This window comes from Arvicanthis niloticus, chromosome 4, assembly GCF_011762505.2.
Source record: "Arvicanthis niloticus isolate mArvNil1 chromosome 4, mArvNil1.pat.X, whole genome shotgun sequence".
Taxonomy (NCBI): Eukaryota; Metazoa; Chordata; class Mammalia; order Rodentia; family Muridae; genus Arvicanthis; species Arvicanthis niloticus.
The window spans coordinates 56,084,035-56,100,251 of record NC_047661.1 but is presented as its reverse complement, the minus strand read 5'-3'; the positions used below and the strand labels follow the sequence as shown (position 1 = coordinate 56,100,251).

At 34.4% G+C, this 16,217-nt stretch overlaps 1 protein-coding gene across 1 annotated transcript in view; it reads right to left on the bottom strand.

Moving 5' to 3' along the window:
- The window catches only part of Serpini1 (serpin family I member 1), an 84,675-nt gene that overhangs the window by 19,708 nt on the left and 48,750 nt on the right, over window positions 1-16,217 (bottom strand). The window contains 6 exon segments of the mRNA XM_076932538.1: window positions 1,281-1,378; window positions 6,065-6,269; window positions 8,629-8,823; window positions 11,590-11,794; window positions 11,796-11,821; window positions 12,920-13,187. Coding sequence (XP_076788653.1) covers window positions 1,281-1,378; window positions 6,065-6,269; window positions 8,629-8,823; window positions 11,590-11,794; window positions 11,796-11,821; window positions 12,920-13,169 — 979 coding nt within the window. The 5' untranslated portion in view covers window positions 13,170-13,187.

The following is a 16,217-nucleotide window of genomic DNA, read 5'->3' as shown; positions in this document are numbered from 1 at the left end:
GTCTCTTGTGTCCTTTTTCGCGGGCGAAGGGGACTCGAGAAGCACGCGCAACATTGTATAGATAGTCATCTGTACAGTAGGCTCGCAGAGAATGTCTGTTGATGCTCAGGGTGCCAAGCTCCCTGAATGAGAAGTAGAGTTGCATTGCTAAATGTATCAGAATTATATGAAGTCACTATTAGAGGCTGAGTGATGCTTACAGAAAATTCTTGGAGGGTGTTAGGATTTTTTGAACCCTATGACTCATCCTGTCTCTCTGTCTCTCTGTCTGTCTTTCTCTCTGTCTCTGTTTCTTTCTGTCTTTCTCTCTCCATACAGTACATGTACATGAGAATATGCATTCACATATGTACCTGTGTAAGCAATTTCTAAAATGGAGAATATATTTTTTCAGAACTCAGCAGAGGCATAAAAGCTGGAATCTCATGCAGATGGCTTATTTGGGAGAGTAAAATTAAGTTATTTCCTTAACACAGGAATGGATAAAGAAAATCCCAGAGCCTTACACTCTAGTTGGAGTACTAGGCTTACATACATTGACTGTAAAGAGGCCTTACAAGTTTATTTTCCTTCATCTTAATGCATATTTGTTTTGTGATATAAAAAAACTGAATTTCATATTTCTATTGTAACAAAAAATTAGAAAGTCATATAAACTTATTTATTTAGGCTTAACTTACTGTTGCCTTTATCAATGGAAATTTTATGTTAATCACATAAAACTATATCCAAAGTTACTTAATGATCCTAAATGCTTTAATGTCACCAGCATTTTAATTTCATTCTCCAATAATTTAACAAGATATATTTTATTTTCTAGTATTCTTTACAATTGCTTTTTAAAAACATCTACTGGAGATTTAGGAAATGTTTTACATCTCACTGAGTAGTTTTTCTTCTGTTTAAAAAAATTTGGTCTGTTTCTTACAACAAGAGGTATTAATTCATCTTTCTTATGTAACTTATTCTAGTAATATATATTTATTTATTCAATTAGCATATTTATTATTTATTCTATAAGACTTTTATCAGACAAGATGGAGAATATGAAGACACATAAATAAAGAGCTCTGGAAAGCTATCTACTAAAATGGCTCACATCAGGGTATATGAAATGCTATAGCTATATCTACAGCTTGTATAAGTAAATATGCCTTTTGCTCCATTTATTTGATAAGTTATAATTATATATAAAAAAATTCATGAGAAGTGATTGACAGACCATCATTATTTTGAAGAGCTTTTTATCAATAACATTTTAATTGATATTTATTTCTTACCTGACATAGCAGTCAAATTTGCATCTTTGATGAAAATTTCAGTGACCCCAAGGGCTTTCAAGGTATCTTTTAAATCAATTTCCTGTTCCACGGTGAACCTGGAGAAGATATGAGAAGAAAATATTTAGTTTCAGCATCATCTTACCTGGAACAAGGATAAATGCTTAGCATGTTGATGACAAAAGTGTATTTTATAGTGCATACATTATGCTAAAACTGACTTGACTGAAAGAAGTATGTGATTATGCTTATAAAAGCAGGGAGTCACAACTGGAATAGACTAATTCTTCTTATGCTAGTGGGTATCAATTCCACAGATAGCCTGTTGGTTAGGTATGGGAACCTATGTCTATTCTCCCTCTCAACTGTGGAATTCCATCTGGACTGAACATATGCATGTCATGGGGAACAATAAAGAAACTTGAATACAATGGTATTTTTGTAGAGTTTTTGTCTCATCTTCTTTTCTTTGAAACGTTTTTATTAGTCGCCTGCTTGAATATTTTAATTTCTGGGGAGAGGTGAGAAAGGAAAGGGAGAGTCTTGGTTTTGTTTGATTGATTTTTAAAGAGAGAGAGGGTGGAGTTGTGTAGATGGAGGGATGAGGAGAATCTAGGAAGAATTGGGGGAGGGAAGCATGATCAGAACATATTATAAAAACTATTGTTTTCAATAAAAAAAGAGGAGGGATCAAAGAGAGTGAGATAATACAATAGCATTTAAATTCACCAGTAGAACAACATTTGCTATGGACACACAATACATAATACATGAGATCTTAAAGGAATATTTAGTTTAGGTATCATTAAGTCCTATGTAAAACTCATAAATGGTGGCTCCAAGGCTGATAGCCCTCACCCTCTCTAAATATAAAAATATTTTTAAAAATTCTTAAATCAGTAATTTTCAAAATATTGTGATGCATTAAGTAATAGTCATGATTTTTCAAGCTGATAATGACCCATGACAAATTTACTCAGCCCCCTCCTCCTATCTGGTCTATTGATGGTGCCTCTCCATCCCTACCTAACATGGACAGTGTAAAAAACATGTCAAATTTAATCGTACAATTAATAAAATAAGCATTTCAAATCCATGAAACCTTTTACTATTAAAAAAAACCTATCATTGCTGTTATACTTTACTTTGGTAAATAAATAAGCATATTTTCATGATGTCATTGCAAAATATACTTATCAATAGAAATTAGGTAAATATTATGTGTTTAATGCTGTAAGTTTTTACAATTACAGATGAACTTTTAAAAACAAAACAGATTTTTATTCTTCAAAGGATTTTTAAGCATACTTTGTAAAAAGAAATAAAATATTAATTACCATAGCCATAAATGGAATCTTAACTTTATAGAAATTGTTTCATTGGTTAATATACAAATTTCCCCCTTAATCAATGAATCATATTAGTAGTCTAGTCATAGTAAGAGATATGGAATTAACATACTTGCACTTTTTAATTTCATAAATGAAAACATGTGTAATATTTTAAAAACAAAACACAAGAATATGTCAGAAAGAATTTTTTTCTGATGCTACCTTTTGCTGACTATACATGCTGAACATAAATTTTTAGGCAACAACCTATGTCTTTAATGAGAAAAGTAAAACCGCCCATTATGTTAGCATAATCTGACACTGTAAGAACTAGAAGGAAATAACTATTGAAATAATTCCCAGATATGAAGAGGATTACTAGGGAACAATAAGTTTGGCAGGTTAATGTTTCAAAAAGAAAAAAAAAAAAACACCAAGAGACAAGTCTTTATATATCAAACACACTAATCCAAATACTGAAACTTACTATAGTTTTAATTTAAATTAGACTTCTATTCCTTGTTTATACCATAATATGAAAATTTGTTGTGAAAACAGGACTGTTCAGATTTAATTTATTTCAATGTTTGAAATATCCTGAATACAAAAACTCATATCAATGCAAAAGTATCTAATATGTAGCTTTTTCCATGATTTTTGTTCAACATAAATGAAAAACTGTCAATACTCTTTAGTTGTCTGTTCCTATCTTTTTTCTCTTACATGCAACTGAAAATAGTGTTCCATTATCACCTCTCTCCTCTTACTGCAGACTATTAGAATATCTATTACTATCACCCCCTCATTCACATTTTACATATCATGTCCTGTTTTTTTATCATGACCCATACAACCCTAGGACAAAGAATTGTTTTCTGTAGGCTACAAAAAATAATCAAAGTACAAAAAACAAAACAAAAGAAACAAACAAATAAACAAAACTAAGTCATTTGCTCTAAATTAATGGTGGAAAAATGAGGCTAGTAGCCTAGGTCTTTCTGACTACAGTTTTCCAAATTCTCTATATATCTCTAGCCTCAAACTTAATATGTAGCGGAAGATGACCTTGAACTTCTGAACCCCTGGCTCCACCTCTGGAATTCTGGGCTGAAAAGCCACCATGCCCAGCTTATGCAGTGCTAGGAATAGATTCCAGAGCTTCAGGAATGCTAAGCAAGCACTCCATCAACTAAGCCACAGCCTCAGCCGTCCTCTCTACAGCCTTTAAGGTTGATTGGTATTTCATACTGTCCATATAAACTCTACTATGAATGAAATTAAAAGTGTCTGCCTGGTAGGACAAAACCAGCTATGAAATATAGCTATGAAAATGAAGCTTACATTTTTAAAATAATATCTCCACATGAAAACATAAAGTATTAAATGTCATCCTTGAGTAAGCCTAGAATCTAGCTGTTAGAAGCATTTTAACCTTTGCTCACATAGGGGTTTAGAAGCCACCACCTTCATCAACTGTTTAGCGGCTGGGCTGCTAATACTATAAAATGTGGAAAAACTTTGCCATCGACTACTAGGACATACACCTGCTTCAACACAGTCACTCTGTTACAATATAAAAAGCAAATTTATCTTATTGAGCTATTTACACTTCTAATCTGAACATCGTCCATAGAGAGGAAAAGTTTATAAAACTGAAGAAATGGACACATGGTAATTAGCTGAGCCTAATTTAGTAAGAGACATTAGTAGGAGCAAGTGAGCTAAACTGTTTTATAATTGAAGAATAACTCTGAGAAAATGAAAATTTAATTTTATTCTGCTGCCATATTCTATTTCCCAGTGGACATAACCTGGAGGACACATTTCCTAGTGAATGTGGATGAGTTAGAATATATATTTCTTAAGCACTCATTTAGAATTCTGCTAAAATACCCTTAAGTGACTTTAGATCTTTATAGAGTTTATGGAAAATGAGCTTCCACAAGCTATACTGAGCTTATGGAATTTAATAATAGAAGCATTAACACTGTATTGAATTTGTTGTATTATTTATGAATTTTCTATGAGAAAACATTTAAACCTATGATAAAAAAAATCACTGGGTGAGTTTTAACATGAGTAACATTGTTTAAAACTTTATGCCTTAAATAATATTTTAGGTTTAATTATTAATATTTATAATTAAATGTTACAATTTAAAATATCCTATTTCATATAATAAGTATATAAAATCAATCTTTATATTTTAAAAAATTGCTATCATATTTAGATATTAACTGACTACTTGAGAATAGACTAATAGAATCTTTCTATGTAAATGTATCATCATGGAAAGTAATATACACTAAATATCTTGGTTATGATTACTTTAATTTTTATAAGAAGATTAAGCAAGGTATAGCTATACATATTTACATAGTCTTCATATACAGTCATCACAAATATGTCTACATATATATTTCATTCACAAAGGCAAACCATCAACTATGTTTTTTAACAAAGCAAGCATTTACATAAAATGTAACTTTTAAATATCAAGTCCTAAAATCAGAATGCATATTAATTAATATAATTTAATAATATACATGTATTAATTTAGTCATCATCATTTAGTATTTATAGAAACTTTTATTTGAATAATTTTAATATAAAACAAGTCATAGAACTGAACTGTTATATACACAAAACCACACACATTGTATGTTATTAATTAGTATATCTTGTTCTCCAGCTTAAATTATTCATTATGCATGTGAGTCTATAGCCCACCAAAGGCTTCCTGGAAGGTCTAATGTCACAGTTGACCATTACGTCTCAGTAATCAATATCTGGAGAAGAGAACTGTAGGTCAGTGCGGGAATATAAATGGATACCTGGACATGGAAAAGCATTCATACATGTGGCATGGCTACCAGGAAATGAAAACAACATGCTCTTAAATTTGGATGTGCTAAGGGGCCTGCGTTGGAGTCAAGAAGAGAACAGTATTCACAGCAGTAAAGCCACGCACATATCTTACTCTTTGGCCACAGGAAGGATTTTGAGTAGATTTGTTTCTTGTTTGTACATGAGTAAGTGTCAGTACCTACTACAGTGGCTTGTTTGCAAGTGCTTTCAATATTATCAGAGGTTTTCTTCCTAGCTATAATCAATTTCATCAATATGTAGCACTTAGTGCTGAACAAACCAGAGAGTAGATGGACATCTCTGGGTAGGTAGGTCATGTCTGTATTAATGAATATTAAAGAGAAGGGAATGAAGGAAAAAAGAGAAGATGGAGGAGATAGGGGAAGAAGAAGAGCTGAAGAAGAAAGATGTGGATGAAAAGAAGGATGAAGTAGGGGAAGAAAGGAAGAAAAGTAGGAAGGGAGGATGAAGAAGGAGAATGGGAGGAAGAGAAAAGAAGAGAACACTTAAAACTCAAAAGCATCTGCAGAAGATTTTCTGGACCACAGCAGTGTGCTATGCCCAGGGCCACATAGGACTTCTCACCTGGGCAAGTACACTTCCACCTTTTGTTTCTTCACAGAGTTTGCCCATTCTTCGATCAGTTGTGCTTTGAGCAGAGGCTCCAGTGTGGCCAGTGGGACTTCCTGTCTGGACAGTACCAGCATCATGCTGATTTCGTCCCCCTCATAGGGTATCTCAAGGACTTGGTAGATGCCACCAGCCTCATTGGATCCATCACTAAATTCCCCTTAAAATTAAAAAAAATTAAAAACTTTTATACTCATATCAAAATATTCAGAAAATGATTTCAGTTTTTAAAGTCTTCACTTAAAAAGAATGTTGGGTTCTGAAGAAACACTCAGTAGTTAAGACTCTTGTAGAGAACCTGGGTTCCAACACCCTTTCAGTAGTTCACATCTATATGTAACTTCATGTCCAGAATATACAGGGCTCTCTTCTGGCTGCATTCATGACCCGCACATGTGCTATACATACATACATGCACGAAAAGCAATATTACATGTAATTAATACTTATTTAAAAGAAAAAGAAATAATATTTAGAAAATAAATTTAGACATCAAAGCAAAATGATTTATTTGAAAATAGGACTTTAAAGTAAATTAATTCTCACCTCCAAAAAAATGTATTTAATTTGAATTCCCAGAATTATCTCATGTTTTTTTTTTTCTGTTCTCGAGGCTGGTTTTTATTTTTAAATAAGAGAGTTCAATTTAGCATAGTGAAAACTCTGGTTCTAAAATAAATCCCAGGCTTCATCTTGGATGCACCCAACAGGGACATTTGCCCATATTCTCTTGATTTTTAAGAAGACAAAACATAATGGTGCACTTCACTGTCACAATTGTGAGATTCAAGGCTGACATTCCCAGCTAAAACAAAATCTAAGCATTACACACTGCACACTAAGTATTAGTGATAAAATAACTCTCAGTGTCAGCAATTAGGTAAGTGTGTTAATTTATTTTGGGTCTCATACATTTAACAGAATTTCTTATTCATGTGCACACATACACACAGCATCTTTAGAATACAACTTCTGTAATTAATTTAAATTTTCTTATCAAAACTAAGACTAATATTTCTGTAATGAATGTGTTTTCAAGTGTCTTAGATGAGAACAATCTTGGTTTTCATATAGATATTTCCTTTCCTATTTTGACTAGTAGTTAGAACTGTTAGACCTAGCCCATATTCAGTTACAAGTACTTTCTGCTAATCACTTAACTAATAACTATAATTCAAGAGAAAATAATACCTTGAACTTCTGAAGAGTCTAACAAAATCCAATGAAAATAATGTTAAAGACAATGACTTGCATCATGAAGTACAGTTCAAAAAACAACAAAAAAACAAAATAACCCGAAAAAACAAAACAAATAAACAAGCAAAAAAAAAAAAAACCCCACAAATCTGAGAGAGTTGAAGTGTTTCAAGACTCATTTTACAATTTTTATGTTTATGTATATGGGCTTGGTTGTGTATAATTGAACTGCATGTGTACAGGTGCTCATAAAAATCAGAAGAAGGTAACTGATCCTTGGAACCGGAGTCTGAGGCAATTGTGAGTTGTCAAATGAGGATGGAACCTGAGTCCTCTACAATAGCAGCAAGTGATTTTTAACTGTTAAACTCTCTCTCCCGACTCTGATATTTAAATTTTAAAGAAAAAGTTTGCAAAAGCCTGGAAAGTTCATAAAGTGGGTAAAGGCAGAAGACCTTGGTGCCAAGTCAAATGACCTTATTATGGTCCCTGGGACGCATTTGGTGGAAGAACAAAAACAACTCACTCCAATTGTCCTCTCTCTTCCACATATGTGCCATGATACACAATCTCACAAACAAGCAAGCACATTTTTTAAAAAGAAAATTATGTAATAAGGTTGTTTAAAACTAAATCAGATGGCCAAAACTCATCTCAAAGCCAATGGTTTTGTGGAGTAAATTAGGATATGGTTACCCAAGATCAGAACATTTTACATATGAGTTCACACACGTGTGTGTGCATGCATGCATGTCTATGTGCATGTGCGTGCGTGTGTGTGTGTGTGTGTGTGTTTAGGTACAGACATGCCTTGCAGCATGTGGAGCTACTTGCCTTCTTCATTTGATACAAGGTCTCAAATCATTTCACTATTCTGTATGCCAGACTATCTGTACCATGAGTTTCCAGGGAGCCTTCTGCATCTTTCTCCCATGTCAAGGTACACACACTGAGATCATAGATGTACAATATAGGCTACAGATTTGTTTGGGCTCTGAAGATCCAAATGCAGGTCCTCATGCTTGCATTTTAAATGCTTAACCCACAGACATATCTTGCCAACCCATAATCAGATAATTTTAAAAGAGTAAAGCCACTTGGAAGGTATAATGAAATTTATGAATAAAAGAAGTCTGTTGGAAAACTGTTGCTACCTATAATATTCAGTCATGATCTTATGGTAAGCCTTTGGAAATGCAGCCAAGGAAATAGAACTATAGCCCAAGTTATACCCATGAGGAGTTAGAGCAAGAAATATTTCACATTTCTAAGAGATTTGTTGATATACAACAAAAATTTTAAAAAAACACCAAATGTCTTACCGTAATAAAATTCTCCCTGTTGATACATCATTGGAATCTGTACTTCACTTTCATCATCTTTTGTGAACGAGAAAGTTCTGGTATTTTCAGGTCTAAACTGAGACTTCCAGTTCCCTTTGAAATATACAGCATTGATGAGGGCCAGATGAGTGACAGCATCAAAGTCCCCTGGAGACACCAGATCTTTCAACAGACCTTTTTATGTGAAATAGATGAAAATTCACATTAAATTGAAAAGTGGAAAGGCTAACTAAAGAATTATAAATACCACCCTTTTGTAGAGTGGTCCCTAAGGATGTAATGATGAATATATATTAGAAATAGAAGTATCTTACTCCTAAAGGAAAAGTGCTAGGCATGTACACACATAATTATGTCAGTAGCAAAAAAAAGACATCTAAAACAAGAGTATGCCTAGTAGCATCCTGACAAAAAATTATTGACTGACAGCTATAAATATCGTGGCCTTCACAAATTCCTTGGTGAACTGGTTTATGTAAAACTATGAATACAGGCAAAGCACAATAATGTTTCAAAGTTTATTGTTTAAAGATCAGCTCATTTTTATTTTATGTGTATGGGTGCTTCCCTGGATGTATGCCTGTGCATCCCACATGTGACTGGTGCCCCTAGGAGTCAGAAGAGAGTATCATCATACCACCTGGAACTGGAATTATGGATGGGTATGAGACACCACAGGTTACTGTGAACTCAGGTATTCTGGAAGAGCATCAAGTGCTCTTAACTGCTAAGCCAATTTTCCAGTCCTCAATTTTTATTCTTAAATAAGGCATATAAGTGTCATTCAGTTCAAACTTGCCCCGCTTGAATATTGATAATCTTCCTACTGTTTTGATGAGGTGCAAAGAGATGATTGAAGACAAACTTAAGTCATGATAAAATATTTTCTATCATTTGAAATCTTTTTCAAGTCTAATTTGAAAGATAGCAGGTTGCTGCTATTTTCTAAGAGTGCCCAAAAGAATTTTAAAGTTAGCATATTTTAATAATTCGATATCTTTCAGTAGATAATTATTCCTTGTGAATGCTTAAAAATGTCTCCTTACATGACAAATTAATCTCATAGCTGAAAAAAGTAAGATCAAAATTATTTAATGTTTTCTCATTTGATCAACCATGTCACTTCTTAAGTAATATCTCAGTGTTAAGTAAATTGTGGGATTTAGGGTGTCTGATAGTGCTTCTTTCTTCTAACATAAAATTTTAAAATAAAACTATTTGGGAAATTTTGACACTAGAATTTCATATAATAAAGAGATATACTAATCTACCTAAATTATTAATTTATTTAAACTCACTTGTTTGTAAGTTTTCATATATCATATATATTGTTTATGGTACAAATTATTCACATCTCCTACATTAATTTTCTCCTCCCTTCTTTTCCATTAAATTATTTTAAATTTGATTATTTAAATTATTATTATTTATTAGATTATTTAATTATAATATTTAGATTATTATTTTAATTATTTTCCTGGATAATTGGATAAAATTATGAAATTTTAACCATCTAGAAGTCTTTAAAACAGGGGCTGGAGAGATGTCTTGGCAGTTAAGAGCACTTAATGCTCTTACATGGGGCCCAGGATTGGTTCCCAGAACCCATAGTCTCACACTCCATTTTTCGGGGGATCTGAGGCTCTCTTTTGCCTTCCTTGGGTATGCATACATACAGTGCAGCTTACAGAATATGCATAAAATAAAAATAAATCTTAAAAGAAGAACATAAATTAGAAATAAAATGAAAATTGTGTGTACCTGGTTTCAAATTTCTCTTTCCTCTCTACTAGTTTGGGCTACAATGGAACACTTTTTAGAGTGAATACTATTCACTTCTTAAAATTATCTACTGCCTATTATGGCAGTAAAACCAAGACACATCTTCTTTTTTTTGTTTGTCTTTTGTTTTTTGGGGGGTTTTTTGGATATTTTATTTACATTTCAGATGCCATCCCCTTTCCCTATTTCCCCTCTCTAGAAAACCCCTATCCCATATCCCCTTCTCCTGTTTGCTTTATACAATTTTTTTAATGTTAACCAATGGCTTTATAAATTTGGTAATGCTCAATATCAATCAGAAGTGTAATCTAATACCCAACCTAGATATATCAACTATCTTTGACTGGTGGAGACATGTGAACATCTGCCTCCATGTCTGGCCCCCCTCTCTCTTTCTCTCTCATCACCTAGCTCCTCCTCTCCTTCTCCTCCTCCTCTCCTTACTCCTCCTCTCCATACTCCTCCCACCTTAGCTCCTCCTACATATCACCCTTCCTGTTAAAATAAAACTTTTCTCTCAAAATACGGTTAGAGCATAACTATACCAATTTATGTCAGTAAGGTGCAAGATAGACCTAATACCCAGTCCATCATTTTGTTGACTAAGTGGAACCTCTGTCATCTCTCCTAAATAAAAGATTTAGTTTTGAACCTGACTTTTTTTCTTGGCTTTAGAATGAATGTCAGCTGAAAACCATCCTCTCAAATCTTTTCTCTCAAAGTAAATGGCAAGGATTGGCTATGAGACTGTAAGTTTTCAACCCCATCAGAAATCCAGAATGACTGAGTTAACTGAAATTATGGGAAGCACAAAGCATAGCTTCTAAAACAGCCAATTTATAGAGACCACTGAACACCTGGACAGTCCCTATACTACAGAAGGCTGGAGCATCCTATCTTCAGCCTTCTGGCCCAGGATCATCTGACAGACCTAGTGATACAGAATTATTAAGGGCTGATTACTCTAAGACACATCTTCAAACTTTAATTTTATTTCTTTCTGGTTGAGGAGTTTCCTCAACACAGACAGCAGATCATTGGAGCTAATATTCTACTCACAGCCACAGATTCAACCTATTTCATAAAAGTGATGGCACACATACATCCCAAAGGAAAAGGTGGTTAAAACAGAGCTAAATGAAGAAAGAAAGAACATACTGTTTGTATAATTCTCCACCCACTTATTGATGTAGTTGGCCACGGCCACATTTTGACTGAAGTCCACATAATTGACTTCTGCATTAAAGTACATTTTCAACATTTGCAGAAATTCCTCATTGACATGAAATCCATTTTGCACAAAGAGCGAGTTGGCAATTTTCATCACATATTGGCCTTCTTCAGTAGAGACCATACTAGAAAAAATCCCTCAGGAAAGAAAATTCTTCACCTGCAAGATGACAAAGGACAAGTTTATCAACGGAACAGACATGGTGAAAGATTGCTACCACACAGTGAGGGACATGAGGAGAACAGCCAACTAGAGAAAAACAGTAGGTTTACTCCTCAGGGACACATGGTAGGAATCCTCCCATGCTATTTCTAGATGTTCAGATGAACTTGGTCCTCTTTATCAAGTGATACCTTTTGCTCTTTTTTTGTTAGTTTTGCAGAGTCAGAGATAAGCCTGGCACACTACATGCTTGGGAGGCTGAACTGCAGCCTGAGATACTGCTTTGCTTTTCATTGTTACTTTGATAAAGTCTACAAAGAAGAAACAAATTTAAGATCTTTTCTTTGAAAGTACTTGGCTTAATTGCATTCAATTGGTCTTCTTTTTTGAGCCAGGGGGTTGGGGAATGAGGGGTTACCAAAAATTTTTTTATCTAAAATTATCTAGAAAATATTCCTTTGTATTTTGCTCCTTTATATTTTATTATCATCAGATTATTTAAAGTAGAAAATTCATTATTTTTCTTCTTAACTTTCTAATAAATGTGTTTAAGTATACGCTAGACAGAAGCATTAAAGCAGAAATCATACTCCATTCCAAAATTATCTATGTGTGTATATATATATATTATATAATTTTTATAATAATGAAATATTTCAAGAAACTTGGATATTATTTAAACAATGAGAATATCATTGATTGTAAGTAAAATGTAATACTTTACAAGAATCATGATGTCTTTCTTTTGTAATCCATCACAGTTACATTTTCATTTGTTTGCATGATAATTTACAGGGGAAATTACAGAATTACTTTTTGTTTTTCTTTAGCATGCATTTATTTAAATAATGTGTTTCATTTAAATAATGTTGATATTTATCTGAATAATGTTTTTGAGAAGATACACTTTCCTTAGATTTACTCAGGTATGGCTGGAGACAGAAATGAACCCTTTATTCTAATTCTTCTAATCATACTCTTGCAAAAAGATAATTTCTTACCTCTAGTTAATATCTTTTTTGTGGAATAAGGCAATTATGAATGAATTCACAGTTAACTTCAAATAATTGTAAGAAATTGAAGCCAAGAACTCACCACTTTTCAGGCTCTCATACCCCATTGAATGGCGGATTTCTTTCATAGTAGATCCTTGAGCCCCAAGCTCCATCATTCCCATTGCAAGGGCAATGCTTAGTGGAGAGAAGAGAATGTTTTCATCTTCCCCGGTGGCTCGAAGATGGTTATACATATTCACTGACCACTCAGCTACGGTTTCATCTGGGAACGTTGTCCCCGTCACCACACTTAGCATGGCCAGCAAAGAGAGCACTCCAAGGTAAGCCATGATAGGATGGTTTCAAGTCTGGAAAACAAGAATCTATGTATTAACAATTTATTGATGTTTATATTAATTTATATTATATATTTATATTAATATTCATGTATTAAGTACCACTGGCACATAAGTTAAAGGAAGAAAAATAATACTTTGTAGAGTTATAGGATGATTTTTTTAAGAATAAGCTAAACTTTTAAAAACGATTTAATATTAATTTATTTGTTAAAACAAGGTCTATTAAAGACTTAAGGATGTGTTTCTGTCCCTCTTCTCTGTGTGTGTGTGTATGTGTGAGTGTGTCTATGTGTTTGTATGTCTCTCTGTGTGTGCACGTACATGTAAGTGTGTGTGTATATCTGTGCACTTATGTGTGTGCATGTGCATGCGTGTGTGTGTGTGCTTGTAATTGAAGGCAAATATGCTAAACATTTACTCAAAATCCGAGTGAAACCCCTGTCCTGCTTTGTGTTATGTTTCTATGATAAAACACTGACCAAAACCAATTTGTGGTGAAAATGATCTATTTGCCTTTCTTATACTTATTTATTTTATTTATTGATTGATTTATTTATTATTGATTATTTTATTTATTTACATTTCAAATGTTGTTCCCCCTCCCAGTTTCTCCTCCACAAACCCTTGAAACCATCCTCCCTCCCACTGCCTCTATGAGGGTGCTCCCCCACCCACCCACCAGCTCCCTCCTCACCACCCTAGCATCCCCCTATGCTGGGGCACCAAGCCTCTACAGGACCAAGGGCCTCCCCTTCTATTGATCTTATACTTCTTATATGTCTTCCTTATACACCTCAGGTCCACCTGCCGAGTGAAAGTGCTGCATTGAGCACAGTGGACTGGCCCTCCTGCAGCAATTATAAATAAAGTACATGAAAGACAGACATGCCTATGGGTAACTTCAATAGATACAATTCCTCAACTGAGCCTTCTTGACACATGTCCATACAGATATCTACATTATCTATAGATAGACATATATCTATATATTCCATGCATATACTACATATTCTCTTTTCCTTTAGAGAACCCTGACTGCAAACAAAGCCTAGCATTATCCAAATAATATTCCTGCCTATTGTATGCCAGTTTTCTCAAGTTCTCCTACAGTCTGATTTGTAAACTTGTACACTGACAGAAGGTCTGGCACTCTAAACTCTCTCTCTCAATAACCTCCCACTAAGTCACTATAGGCAGCTGGAAGGCAAAATGGTTTATTCAAACAATTAAGTAACTTATTTGTTCTTGATCATTTTTTAAATCCACCATTAAAACACCGCATAGAGTGATATTGAACAAACACATTTAGAAAATTGTATTTTAATTAGAATTGATAGTCTCAATTAATCAAGGAACAGTGAACACAGGGATTTGATTGAGGAAGAGTGTACTTCCCACAGGTTTTCATCCAGAAGACTAATTGCTCTGTGTTGTCATCATGGTGTCAGAGGACTCTTTGGTCACTGTCTGTAAGTCCTTCACAATTGAGAGCTGGATATATGTTTACTTTTTTTTTTTCTGAAGAGTACCAAGGTCCTCTGCATAAACACATGCCTCTGGTTTTGTATTAAGGCTTAAGAAATTCTGGCTCCTGTAGTAAGGCAGACTCAATAGGGTCTCTCACAACCTATTTTTAATTAAATGATATGGCTACTGGGAGGTAAGTGGCAGCATCAGCACATGCTCTGTGATTTAGGCAGCACAGAAGCAGATCCAGCAGGCAAGAATCCAGCACTGAGGATCTATAGCTGTTGGTCTTTCTTGCTTCCTTGGATCCCCCCCGGAGAACAGCTGGAATGTCCTCTTTCTGAATTTGAAAAGAAAATGATAAGGCTCTCTTCTAAAAAGAATTGAATATTTTTCTATTGTTTAATTCATTGAGTATAATAATCCTTAGTGGATCATAAATCCCAGTCAGGTTCAGGAATCCATGTTGTTTTTACTTTTTTACATTCATTTATTTACTTACTTATTTTGTGTGTTTGTGTATAGCAGGGGACATGTACGTGCTAAAGAGAACAAGAGGAGACTTTCTCTTTTTCCACTATGAGGGTTCCAGGCACAGAACTAGGGTCATCAGGCTCCAACACAAGTACCTTAATCTGATGAGTCATCTCAAAACTCCAAAGTCCAACTCTAGTCAGTATACTCAACTCTCTAGAATGCCATTTTAATTTCTTATCTCTTAGGAACTAAACCCGGGGCACATGACTCTCATAGACTATTAAGTATCATTGTAAGAAGGAACCAAACTGAAGTCATTTTGAGTGTGAAACTTCAATTTTGAATAGAGATCAAATAAAGTTTAAATTCCCATGACCTCCTTGGGTAACTCACATCCTGCTTGGCAGAAAGAGACATATCTGGGTGACTGAGTTTCTCGTTAGCAAATTGAGACATGAATGCTAGACAAGTCACCCGACCACAGTTGAATAAACCAACAAATGAGAATAGGATAAGTGTACCATAAAGACAAGTTCCTAAGAAATTCCTCTATCCTTAAATCCTGACTGGTGGAAAGCTGAAACTGTAACCTGGCACAGATGTTTGATTGTCAAGCTTATAGGATCTGTAACGTTCTGGTTCAGGGTCACAGTTCAGTTTCTGAGTCTGTTCTGTGGTCCCAACTGATCAGTAAGAACTTAATTACAATAAATTTTTATCATCTGCATTATCCTGGTGTTTGAATTGTGTTGGATCTAAGCAGACAGCAAAACACTATGGGGGTTGGGGAGATGGCTCAGTGGTTGAGAGCTTGCTATTCTTTCCTTGGACCCAACGTCATATCAAGCAGCTCATGGTTGCTAATTAACCCTAGTTCCAGGAGATTTGACAGCACATTCTGGCTTCTGCAAGCACTGGAACACATGCCGCCCCACCTACACACATCTGCATAAAATAAAAATGAAATTAAATCTTAACAAACAGTGTGGCAAGACTGTTCACTGGGTAAAGGTACATGTCACCAAATCTGAAGGCCTGAGCTCTCTTCTGAGGGCCTACGTGGTGGAGAGAGAGAATACTGCCTCACGAAAGTTG